At 38.6% G+C, this 13,568-nt stretch overlaps 1 protein-coding gene across 4 annotated transcripts in view; it reads right to left on the bottom strand.

Annotated features, from left to right (window-relative positions):
- Window positions 1–1,708, bottom strand: part of SLC15A5 (solute carrier family 15 member 5) — a 37,260-nt gene extending 35,552 nt beyond the window's left edge. For all 4 annotated transcript variants that reach the window (XM_050909851.1, XM_050909861.1, XM_050909875.1 and 1 more), the window contains exon 1: window positions 1,629–1,708. In XM_050909851.1, the coding sequence (XP_050765808.1) occupies window positions 1,629–1,665 (37 nt within the window). In that variant the 5' untranslated portion in view covers window positions 1,666–1,708. The remainder of the gene's footprint in view (window positions 1–1,628) is intronic.
- Window positions 1,709–13,568: the final 11,860 nt, after the last annotated feature.

The following is a 13,568-nucleotide window of genomic DNA, read 5'->3' as shown; positions in this document are numbered from 1 at the left end:
AAAGAGTATATAAAAAAAATAAGATCAAAGAGCTATATCAACATTTCAGCTTCTGAATTTAGCAACACTCAGGAACTCAATCAGTTTATTTAATCAGTCCATTTGGGGGTGAACAAGATTTTTCCCCGGAATTACGTTACCTATTAAATTATGTGAATCCAATACTGTATGCACAACTCTATCTGTATGTTAAAGATAAAGGTTTAAATACACATGAAAGCTAACACTTTCAGCAGAATTCAAATAATAGATCAAGAAAATAATTTGGTTAAAATAATCTGATACTTTAATTAGGCAACAAGTGAAAAACTGCAAGTAAAGATAAAGAGAAGGATTTGTTTTTTAAGCTTAACAATATCTAATCATTATTACATTTCTTGTTGTTTTTGGTTGAAATTCAGATAAAGTTAATTATAAAAATAATGCTACTACATTTAAGTTAGAAAAGCAAATTTTAACAGAAAGTAAGTTGAATGAAAGAAAAAAAGCAATCTAAAAGCAACCTAAACCAGAACTGTTTCTCTAGCCAGAGACTGCACCATAGCTACAATGCATCATAAGGGGCAGGGGCACAGACGATGTGTTCTCTCATATCAACCAAAAGCAATTACAAGCTTGAAAGGAAATTAGGAAGAGCCAAACTTATAGTGCTTTATAATGCTCCTGCTACCTTATCCACAGAGAAGTTTGCTGATTTCCCAGATCAGTTTCTCCATTTTGTGGAGCTCATTAAGATCACTAACACCTGCTCAGAATACTCCCAGCTAAGGATGAGAAGCACTCTGCATTTATTTTGCACAAACATAAATGCACACACGTGTTACAAGGCAGTGGTAAATCAGGTCTGCTTCTCTAAATAGAGCTCTCAACGCCTCTGATGGCATTTTTTGAGACATAGGCTCTACTGTTTGTTTCCATCTGTCCATATAACTACTCAAATTTTACCTCTTCGGATCTATTTAGTATATGAGAACTCCTACATCCCAAAACAGATGCACAATAGTATATAGCCAGTATGGATAAAGATAGATTCCAAGATTACCTCCAAAAAAAAAAGCAACTTCAAGCACAAAGCCTAGAAGCTCTGAAGCTTAAATCTAAGTAGAAATAGATTGCTCCCTAAAATAATTCTGAAATATATATTTTTTAACCTAGTATGAGTCTAAAGCGAGAACTCAGACAGCAAGGAACTTATAGATTTCAGAGATGTCCAGTTGGGGATGAAAATGGCTGTGACTTGTAGCATGCCAAGAACTATTTCTGTCTTCTGATCTATGATAGCTAAAATAATCTTCATTTGGACAAACCAACCAGAGAAATCCAAACTTGAAATCACTTGTAACTCAGGTTAGCTTCTCCATCAAAGCCTAATGAAGCCAATCCCAAATCAAAACAGGACAGACAACAGTATTCTAACTAAAAGGCACATATAACTTCTGTTGCATGAAGCTACTCTTATCTAACTGTTCATGAAGAAAATTATCTTTTTTTTTTTAAGGAAATACAACTGTATTTTAAAATCAGACAGAAAACATCAGCATAAATACACTCTTGCTGCTATAGACATTTCAGTGTAAAATAGTCTGTTTTCCTACAAATTATTTTTCTTTAAAGAGTGCAAAATTTACCTGTTCTCATGGGTGCTAGCAATTCAAAATGAGTCATATCATGGGAACCGGTAGAGACAGCAGGGTTACTAGCTGGGATGGCTGTATCTTAGTCCTCATGTGGTTTCATTTACCCTAATTTTGGGTTACAAGCTAGGGAAAAGGAATAATTGACTGAGCCTTATAAATGCCATAGAAAGCAGGAGGTGGGTGATTTTCATTGTTACTTTTGAATTGCCTTTGCATGTGACTAATACAGGTGTGGTGGTTATGACAGTCACAGACCACAATCAGTACATGAGTTAACATGCTCAATGCTAAGAGAATATACAACTTCATATAACAATATGATCTTTATTGATTTATTTTTTTAATCACTTCTGCAGCAATTATTGGTGGTCTATCTAATTACTTGACATGGTTTTAGTTGAATTCTAGTTGAATCAGCTGGCATTCACTTGGCTTATTCTTAATACACAAGGTAGTAGGACTGCATAATGCCTGATGAAAAACTCTATTATTTGTATTAACATATGTAGAGCTTTATATATACTGAAGCACCTAGAAACTAGCTGCACCAAATAACTGCTATTTCAAAATCCAGCCCTTCTGGCAGTACCTCTGTCTGCCAGTAAGGACTTTGTATATTTTTTTACACAAATCTTTTTAAAGGATAGCTCTCAAAATGGGACAGTCAGATTTTGGAGAGAGGTTTATAAAAATACTTGCTCTCACATGACAGTGTCAGCTCACTAGAGGTCTGGCCATTAGTAAATGAGTTGCTATTTGGTGGCCTATCACCCAAGGTAGAAGGTTACTTCTACTCATACTGGAACCTATAAATTAGCATTAGGGAAGTGAATTAAGTTGGACAGGTTAGAACTGAAATTTTCTCCTAATTTGCTCTGACAAGTGACAGTTGTCAGTGTTTTTATTATGGGGTAGTTTATTGAAATTGAAGAGGCAGAACTTCAGTGTCCAGCACAACAGTTCCTCTGGCTAAAAGGTAGTAGTGGCTCTAGACCTCTGTTTATGTTCTAGAAGGGTCAGTCTAATGTTTTAGCATAATTAATTCAGCTTTACTCTTACTCTTTTAAAGAACATGTGAGAGGTGTTACCCTTCATCATAGCAGCAGCTGTGGTTCCTGCTAAATATCTGGGGCAGAAACATAATTGACATGGACAAGACTGATAATGCAACACAACAATTTTGACACTGTAAATAAAAAATTACATGGGTCAAATCTTTCCAGTTAGCACCAGGATTCCCATTAACTTGCATGGGTTGAGAAGTTGGCTCAATGACCACTGACCTGAGGACTGCAGTTTCAAAGTCAGAAGAAAGGCAGAGCAAAAGCTCTGCGTGAGAGCATTGCCAAACAGGGGCAAACATGCCTGGGGTTTGCTGCCTGATGGTGTAAACACAGGTCCAAGGTGGTAGGTTTGAGCAGGCAGCCACAGTAAAGAAACACAGCTGAAAGCTGGATGACAGAAAGGGAGAAAGCAGGAAAATGCTGCAAAGACAAGTTTGGAGGAATGCTGCTGGCACCAAGTGTCTTGCTACAACTCCAGGTGACTAATTAGAAGAGTTACAAGGTTAGTGACAGAAAAAAGAGATGTGGTAAAAGCACAGGCTAAGACTAGACTTCATGCTTTTCAAAATCACCAATTTACTTCTCTTACACGTATGAGAAATGCTCTATTTAACACATAATAGCAGTTACCAGCCCAAGTTTGATCCCTGCAGGATGCCCTTCAGCAAGGGCAGCTAACCATCGCTTTCTGCAGCTACTGCTCAAGCCTGCTTTCGTCTAGCGCAATGTGTGGCCTCAGAGAAAGGGTCAGGCACTCTGATACCAGGTTTATCCTTCTCTCTTTTTTTCCTTCCCTGCAGTTACATCTATAGTAGGGGAAAAATCAACAAATGCAAATTACCAGTCTTGTGAGGCATAAAAAGTAAGTACTAGAAGCGGTGGTCTTGTACAGGTTGGAGATGACCTGCCACTTGTGAATGTGCTTCATAGGACTTCAAAATAGCTGTAAGGACAGAGTTTAACTGTAGAAGGGGTAAAGCAAAGGTTCATATTCAAAAAACAAGATTTAACTTCTAGTATGAACTTTCTCTGTCTTTTTCTGTCAACTTTTTTTGTTCTTTTTTGTCCCTTTTTTTTCATCTTTAGGTGTCACTTTGGACAATGTCTTATTTCCTATGTCCTATATCCTATTTCACAGGTGAATAATGAAACTTCTTCTATTTAAAATGTTACCTCAGACAACCATTTTAGCAATTTCTGCACTGCTTTTCACTGCAGTCTCAGAGTACTCTGTCTGCTGTGCAGATAGATAGCCTTGTATCAGAACTGGGACAGAATATGACAGTGCTTCTTTTGGAGTTCACAGCATTTGAAACCTGTATCTGATGCTTCTGGAGAACTTCATCAGCATCAGTAAAATTCTGACCAATATTTGTCTGACTACATACCAGAAGAACAAATGCACGCAAAACCCAAGTGCTCTGTGAATCATGTAAAAGGTCAATTAAGAAACTGAAACGTAGTCATTGGGAGGTTGAGAAAGCTTATTTGTGAAATCTGTTAGATTAGCAAATCTACTTAAATAAAATTGTTTTATATTTTATAAAAATCTATTAAATGTTTTAAAAGTACACTTTGAAGGCTGAAAAATAGCATCTATGAAATAACAAGGTATTAAAATTACTGATTATATGAAAAATTCTCTGGGAAGTTCTGGGACTATGGTACCACACTGTGTTTGAATAATTTTATTCTCCCTTTGGTAAATACTCTTGCAAAACCTTCCACACTTTAGCCAGATGTAACTGGGAACCTTAGCTCAGTTCTGCCTTGCTGCAGGATAGGTGTAACATCTGTCTTGTTCCATGGCAACTTTTGTCTGTGAAAGTGCAAGACCAGGTTGAGACTTTTAATTTAGGGAAAAGCCATATTTTAGGAAGTACATTTGTTTATTTTTCCTTGTGTAGTCATAATTAAAAATGATGTGGGAAAGCCATTTTCTTCTTCATTCTGCCAAAAGGTAACATGCCAAGAAAGAGAATCAAATCCCTCTCAAGAATGCCCAACAGGTCCCGGTGGAGAGTGCAGACAGGACCTCTTCTGCAAAAAGCTTTCTTTTCTCTGCTTGTCCTACAAAAGACTGCTGTAGCCGTTTCTGCCTGAGTCCTACTTCTTCCTCAGTGTGATTTCTTTTCTCTCTCTTTCTCCTATTCAAACAGGGAGTGTGGCTAAAGCACAGAACTGACAGGAAGCAAAACTTCCATAGCTTTTTCCACAGTACCTAAGCAAGTGCAAGTACAAGAAAGTACAAGACATGGACATACTGGAGCGAGTCCAGTGAAGGGCCATGAAGATAATGAGGGGACTGAAGCATCTCATATATGAGCAGAGGCTGAGAGAGCTGGGACTGTTCAGCCTGGAGAAGAGAAGGCTCAGGGGGATCTTATGAATATATATAAATACCTGAAGGAAGGGTGCAAAGAGGACGGAGCCAGGCTCCTTTCAGTGGTGCCCAGTGACAGGACAAGAGGCAACGGGTGAAAACTGAAACACAGGGAACCCAATTTAAACATAAGTAAAAACATCTGGGGTTGTCAAACACTGGAAGAGGTTGCCCAGAGAGGTTGTGGAGTCTCCATCCTTGGAGATATTCAAAACCCGACTGGACACAGCACTGAGCAACCTGCTGTAGGTGACTCTGCCTTGAGTAGGTGGGGTAGACTAAACAATTGCCAGAGGTGCCTTCCAACCTCAACCATTCTGTGATTCTGAGCAGCAACAGTAAATACTTTGCCAAAGCAGAATCCAAGCAAGAGGATGATAGAGGAAAAAAAAAATAGTTTCTTGCCCAGTTGCTGGGTATGCCCTCTATGAATGAGAAAGGTTTGCTAATTTACTTTTATAATTTTTTTTGAGGGAGATGGTTCTAAAATTGCTGATGCTCAAACCTCTGCTATAAATGAGAATTATTTTGGCATGATTACCCTGTTCCTTCAAACCGTATATGTTTTATTTTGCAGATTTTGTTCAAACATATATAATTATCTATGCTAAGCAGTTTTTCATATGTTCTAAGGCTTTTGTCTTATTGCACCTAGCTGACGGTTTAATAATTCAGGAGTAATTGAATTGCAATTATTTTTCATGATGCATGGTACGGTTTTATATCACATTGTTGGCAGATATTCTTTATGATGTCGTTTGGTCTAATGGGAAAATTAGAAGTAGCTTTATCATATAGAAAGATGGCTTTTTTGTGTCATGTTATAGTTTGTAGATGGCACTCAGGATATTTTCTTTTGACATATAGATTTTTAGGTGGAGACTGAAATGAGATTCTCAAGCAGGGTTCACAGTTGAGACAATATTATCTGTACATCCAAGATGATTTCAACTATTCTCCCATAGTGACAGTTCATTTATATTCAAGTCCATTTAGTAGACTGTGGTTAGTATTCTAAAATACATATATAAGTACTATGTGATGGTGGAGTTTCTGCTCTGAATTCATCCCTGATCCAATGTAACTGGTTTCAGAGAAGCCAGGAAAAGATGTCAGCATCTTTTTAGAAGCAAATATTCATCAGAAAAGGGGATTGACAGTAGATCTCCCACCTCACTGAAGAGCTTTCCAACCACTGCAGTGCCCAGATAGTCTCTTAATCTCTCCTGCTGGAGCTGTAACACATTGTGTAAAGCTTTATGAGCTGTAGGGAAGCTGACTTTGTAACCTAGAGATTAGGGCTGCTCTCCTGGAATTTGGGGAGAGGCAAATTCAAGGCTCTGTGTCAATGAATAGTTAATTATGTCTACAAAATAGATAGTCCTCAACAGACAGGAGTGAGAAAGCACTATCTGAGAAATGCACAGTTTGGCATGTTGGATGTAGGAGAATGGTAGAAAATGAGAGCTGAATGCTAGAGCCAGCAGAGCATCCTTTTACAAAGAGAAAAGAAATACTTTAAAGTTTTCAGGTTTGTTTACAAGATAATATTTGGAATCTCACAAATTTTCATGGGATGGGTCAATGATCACATGAAACGCAGATCGTCTGTCCATATAAAATTCTCATAAACAGATGATCGCATAAAAGTTGATAACAGAAAGCTTCAGATAGCCATCTTGAAATTTTTTTATTTCCCTCACCTGTTCATACACATTTCCGCCTTGTAAACTGGTGCAGGAAAGAGCGTAACATAACTTTATTTATTCAGCTGCAAACTTGAATGTCCACAAGCTGAAAACTGTGTGAGTTACTACAGACCCTGTCTACAGTACCTTGTGCAGCTTGATTGAGGGAGAAACTGGCAGAACTGAAAATGCTTCTCCTTGTAATGGCCAACATTTTCTCATTAAAATTGATTTTTAATGGAGTTTTCAGTCTTTATGAAAGATGTCAGCATTGCCAGCAGGTCAAGGGAGGTGATCCTTCCACTCTGGTCGGCACTGATGAGGGGATGTCTGGAGTATTGGGTACAACGTCCTCTATTGTCAGCAATTTGCCTAAAATGAGTGCAACTGAAGTTACACTCCTAATCTGGGGATATGTACAGTAGAACTGTTTGAAAATTAGGTCTTATTCTTGCAGTAAAGACAGGCAGATTGAAATTGTGTACTGAGCATGATCCAAACACAGATTTTTTTTTGCTAAGGGTTTCAGGATATAACTTCTAGGTGTGGATCTGAACTGAAACCATGAGTCTGAACAGGTCCAGGCAAGTCTGGATCCTGATGTGATCTCCCAAGTGCAGGCACTTCTTTAAGCTTTCTCTTATGTTTGACACTTAGTGTGGAAGCCACATGCGTCTTCTAAGTGAGAAGCCACATGTTGCTTCTTTTCTTCTCCGGCACACAACTACATTAGGGCCTCTATGTCACCTGCATTTAACTATTGTAATGACCTTTGACTGGTGTCCCAGCACAATGAATTAGCAAGCTGCAAGTAGTACAAAATGCTACCGCTAGGATCTAGTCCAGCATAAGGAAGGGTAAATATGTAGCTGCAATTGTACTTTTAATTATGGAAATAAGAAACCAAAGGTCTCTTAGGATACTGCAGACAATACAATCCAGGTTGAGCTCTTAATTTATTTTCTCCGGTCTTTTGAAACCTTTGTGAAGAAAAATGAGCCTGAATCAGAATTCTAGATCTAAAAACCCTGGGAATAAGGCCCAGCCCTAATTTGAAATAGGCAGGTCATTAGGTGTTTCCCTACTTGCTAAGGAGGATTGTATCATGTTACTTCCATGTGTTTAGACGTAGATGTATATGCATCCTAATAATCAGCCTTCTTTCTGCTTGTCTTCTCCCTGTATGGCATAGTGAGACCATAAAGGTGACTAAAGGCTACCCTCATCATATGGCTGTTCGAAGCATATTGCTCTGCAGACACACATGTACACATTTTGTTCCAATCAGCTCTTCTGACTTCCAAATTTTCCATTTCAGATCTTCAGATTTTCAAGTGCAGATGACAACCAGTCAATATTTTAGTAATAATTCTGGGGAATTCCACGCACGGCTTCTGAAAGCACAGTCTGTGTGCAGCAGGTCACATACATAAACTGCTTTATTTAGTTTCCAAAGAAGTCAGCTAGTGCTTGGGATAGCATATAATTTTCAGTCAGTGGTACAGGCCATAAACTCTGCATCTTCTCTTCCTTGTTGTTCCTTTTCCCAGTACCCTTGTACCAGAGTTTGAGAAAGGGACTGCACAGAGGCTTAGCTCTCATCATATCTGCCTCTAGGATTTTTACAGCCTCCAAATGTTAGTCCAGTAGCACACAGGAACCTTAGCAAAACGCAGAATCCTTGGTCCAGATATGAATCTCAATGTAAGAATGGCTTGCCTTATCAGAAGTGCTCAGCACCTCCAGTCCTCACATCAATCCACAAAAGCTATGGCTGCTTGGTGCCTAAGGAAAGGCACGGGATGTACTCAGATACCAATCTTCTGGCATCGATACCTCCAGATTTCAACACAACCCAACTCCTCAGCTGATTGCTTATGAGTTCCACTAATGCTGTACTAAAATGCTGTCACTGAATCCATCTAGTACTTTCTTCCTACAGTCCTTCAAAGAGATGCAATGGACAGATTAAGTACACTGTAAGTACACTGTACACAGGCAAAGAGAAGGAAACCTTGGATTCGCTCATTTTCTTTCTGACTTTCATTACTCAGCTGGAGTAAAACACAGTATTAAACCACTGTACAGCTTATAATAAAGTATCCTGAGTTGTCTTTAAATATCATAAAGCAGCATGTATGCTACTGATTTATTACTGAAGACAAGACAGACTAGTGTCTGTTACATGTTTTAAGTGATTTGGCTATCATTTCAGACAAAGCATGCTTTTTTATTAAAAGCAGTTCAGTTCCTTGTTTTAAAACCATCAATACATAGAAAAAGGAGAGGGACACCAGATACCAAGTTAGTAGAGAGTGAAATCAGTATGTTGCTATAAAAAAAAAATTATTTTTGAGAACATGGCTAAGGAATCATCATTGCAGAAGCATGATTTTAAAGGCCCACTGACACTCTCAGTAGAGGGTGCTCAGCTCCGTCAGGAAGGTGCTCTTGAAAATCAATAGACATTATGACTCAGAGGGTGTTCAATGGCTTGCACTGATGACGTGTGAGTAAGGAAATATATTTTGTTAACGTGTAAGTGTGGGCAGCATCTATATTTAATTTCTCTGGATGTCTTGCCACTGAACATGGCAGATGAAAAAAACCCTGGTAAGTAACTTCAACTTAAACATAGTGGGTTAACTTTTTTCAACTTCGGTTACTGTTTAACCTGACTGATTTTGACTGAAACAGATTAAAGAAGGCTCACATAATCCTTTCCACTGATGGAATTGGTGGGTGCTGTGCTGTCTGTCCCAGGGTAGTGATGTCTTCAGCTGCAAAGGTTTATGAAGGGAACGTCTGCCCATGCCTCAAATGCTGAGATCAATACATTGTGTAACTTTATAGGCAGCTGTACTTCTGGGTCTCTGCTATTTGATGACTTGAATACACTTTTTCCTGACTACTTATGGCAGTTTAAAGACAAGACTGAATTTCCAAAAGTATAATTAGTTACTCCCACCTAAATTCCAGCCTATGAGATCTGAATTTGTATTTGGAAATACTGTTTTCAATTCCTACTTAAAAAATATACTACAACCATCAATGGCTGTTACACCTGCTATTCAGTGCTCACGCAGAATGCTTGTCATGTTCAATACAAGAACCGCCTGCAATATCTGTCCGTGCAGTCTTCAAAGCACAGAAGCAATTTAAGAGAATGAAAACCAGAATAATTATTATTAACTTTGTTTATATTTGATACATCTTTAAGATTAGCAGTTGTTGGTTTTTAAACACTGGACTTTAAATTTCACTCTTAATTGCTGGTGTGTGAATTTCAGGATAGAAATACAATTGCTTACACGGATTACACAGTATTTAAAAATAATCGTCCCCCATTTTGAGACATGCAATATACTACATTTTGAAAAATTCATTTTTCAGAGAGGTGCACTTGAATGTGTGATTCCAAAACAATATAATCAGACCAAATAGCTTTATCAAAGATAGCAATTCAAAGCTTTTAGTGCAAATGCATCACAAATGCTTACACTTAGAAATTCTCTTTGTAACATTGTGTTTACAGACTCTGCCACAACAGGTAAAAGAACAAAAATATCTTTGATGATTTAGCAGAGAAAAGGGTAGTACTGAAAAAGAGATGAGAAAGAATGGGATGCAAGACACTATAGAAAAATAATTGATACTGTTACAAGAAGAAAGGCTAAACTCAAAAAGAAAGACAGAGAGGGAATAATAACGAAATAAATTTGGTATTAGGTGTTCACATTTTACAATTAGATACATAAGCGTTTGTACATCAGTAAAGTTTTGTCACATTCATACTACACATTGACCTAAAACCACATTTGAGTTCCTCAGCTTTCCTCCCTATTGCTTTCTCCTTGACAGACTTTTTGAAGATCTTAGATAAGAAATCTCTTAGTGAGACGTACATCAAGTAATTATACTTGTGGCAGAAGAGATGAAGGTGGAGGAACGTAAACCAGGTTTTGGTTATCACACCAGGATCTGACAGGAGAAGAAAAGCAAAGGGACACCCTAATTTCCTCACCCAGTTCCTCTGGCCGAATTGGAATGGCGAAGGAGAAGCCTATGTGCCAAGTGATGCACAAGGGGAGCACACGGACTACACTGTTTAACAATGATATAGCCATATCGCCAAAATGCTTGCCTTTCTCCATGTGTAACAGTGGGCATCAATTTTGGAGGGAAGATCTCAGGTTGTAACAGAAAAAAGTCTGGAAGTGGCCCAAGAAATCAGTCTGCACACATGTAAAAGGAACTGATACCTCAGCACCTTGCAGAGTTTTAGTAAAGATATTTAGTTTTTACTACCGTGGTATCTCTCTATCATCTGCTATACACAATTCCCTTCAGTCCCCTTTCCCAAACAAAACACCACAAACGTACTTGAGAGAACAGTAAGACTTTAAGACAAGTACTTTAAAAATAGTAAGCGTTAAACTTTGGATGACCTGTGTAAATCTGTTCAGTCTTTTTTTTTTTCTCCTGGATTGTGAATAGTCTTTAATTAAAAAAATAAAATTTGTTAATAATCTCAAAGCACAAGATGGATTTACTCTGGGGATAATTGCCATGAAATGACAGTTTCTGTAAAACTCAGCTTTACTTTTTGCAGAGCGTGGAAAGTGTGGAGTCAATGAAGTAGAGGTACAGACCCCAAGTGCTAAGCTAAGGAAATCAGGTTGGCTTCCACCTTTTCCTTCCAGTCTCCACCTTTTTTCTTTTGTTATAATTTCCACCCCATCCTCTCCACTTCTCTACCCTGCTGCTATTTTTACGTATCTCCAATTTAACCTGGCCTTTATTTACTTTTTTCTATCCCTGCACACTCTTATTATTCCTCTGCAGAGAGCAGCAGGAACTGAGATTTCTGTATCATTATTCCTTTTCAGCCTGTTCCCAGGCTCCTTTTTGTTATCACTACCTTTTTCTTCATTCTCCCTTCTACAGTTTTGCTGCCTTTTCTTTGAGGGGGATGGAAAGAAAAATGTAAAAAACCCCAGAAGTTGGTGAGAATTTATTTTCTTAGAATATGCCAGTTCTTTAAAAATTGAACAGTTACACTACATGGGTCCAGATTAGCAAAAATCTGGCAGATTCATGCTTGTCAGGCCAAACTTGTGCAAAACTTGCCTGCCTTGCTGCCCGCCACTCCCACGGCAGCCTGCTGGCTGGACTGCCTTCAAGTCAGGAGTGACAGATGCTCCAGAGCCTACATCTCTTTAACCATCCACCAGGGCTGGGATCCTCAGGCCAACAGCAGGAACACACCAGCATGGCTGTTTCCATTGATGAGAACTTAAAAATGTCTGGGTATTCTTCCAAAGCTGCCACAAACACAGTTTTGAAATACTGACTAACTCCATGAAGCTGAATTATTATTTTTTTAGCCCTCTCCACGCTGCAGGCTACATGGGGGCTAGCTGGGACAGTTAGAAAATGGCATTTTCCTCCTCCGTGTTCCAGTGCCCAGAGCCCCAGCAGCTTCTGATGGCCAGAAGCACTAACACCAGCAAAAATGTATGTAGTTGCTGTCTGCAGTCTGGCGCATGCTTAGGAGCAGGGAGGGGATGGAGTATGCTCTGTACAAAGGGAATCTTTTGAAGATGCTGGTGCTACAAATCCAACAATCCTTCCAGGGTATACAAACTGAGATTTCAGAAGAATATGCAGTTACTAAATACAGACAGATATTTAGCATATTTGGCAAGTGTTTCAAGGGATGAGGAAGGCACCTTTGGCTCCAGTGCATTTCCATAATTTCAAGTTCATATTCCATTGAAGACTTGCAATGAGTTTATGTCTCCCAGATTACCATACCTCACTACATCAAAATAAACACTGAATTCAGATCGGATTTTATATTTACTTATTGTTGACAGACCACATAACTTGGTCTGGCTCTTTCCAAGAGAAAAGAATCATGTTTCCTGCTGAAGAAAATGTCAGGGAGACGTTTAATATGATTGCAACTAACTGTTAATATTCAGGCAGTTGACGGAAGAAAAAATAGCATAGTTATATAGTCCCACTGCAGAGATGTTACATTTGTAAGATAATCTCCAACACAGTGCTTGCAGCTCATGTTTGTTCGCATACTTCAGAGGAATGTTTTCTAATCATCCAAAGAAGTTTACAGTGTTGTGTTGAGTTGACACCAGTTGAAATCAGGTCAGCAACCAAGAGATCCATCATGAAAACAGCTGTATAGCACTTGTATGTGCTGTGCAAGTGGCCGCTGCTGCTTCCAGTTTGGTGATGAAATCATGATACATATTTTTCACAGTGAAAGATTTTGGCAGTCACACAAGCATGCTTTCATGGGGTTGTGAAATCCTGAGCAGATCTAAGCTTGAATCTTAAGTTTTAAAACTTCTTTCTTCTCGTAGTCTGTAGTGTGTTTCACCTCTGGATTTTGCAGGTAACCCTCAGTAGGTCTGGCAGAGTTTGCCCTTCTCTGCGAGAAAAAATGGAATATGTCAACCAAGAGCAGGTAGGATTTCAAGTCTTTGGCATTAAATAAGGGAAAGAGTTAGTTTTCAGCATATGTGTATGAAAGTATCCATTAATATATTCACTATGATATATAGTAGTGTGTTTAAAATGCATCTTATCAGAGCACCAACTGTTTTTCAACAACTTACTTGTGAATTTTTAAGTGTGAATGCATATCCAGAGGCTCACCCTGATAGTCTTCAAGAGCCTCAATTTTCACAGAGTGTCTCCAACTAGTCACTTTTGAAAACATTGTCTGTTGCAAATTAAGTCTAGCACGTTTCTGTCAGATAGGCAGGGAATG

This window comes from Gymnogyps californianus, chromosome 1, assembly GCF_018139145.2.
Source record: "Gymnogyps californianus isolate 813 chromosome 1, ASM1813914v2, whole genome shotgun sequence".
NCBI lineage: Eukaryota > Metazoa > Chordata > Aves > Accipitriformes > Cathartidae > Gymnogyps > Gymnogyps californianus.
This window is presented reverse-complemented; position numbering and strand designations above follow the sequence as displayed.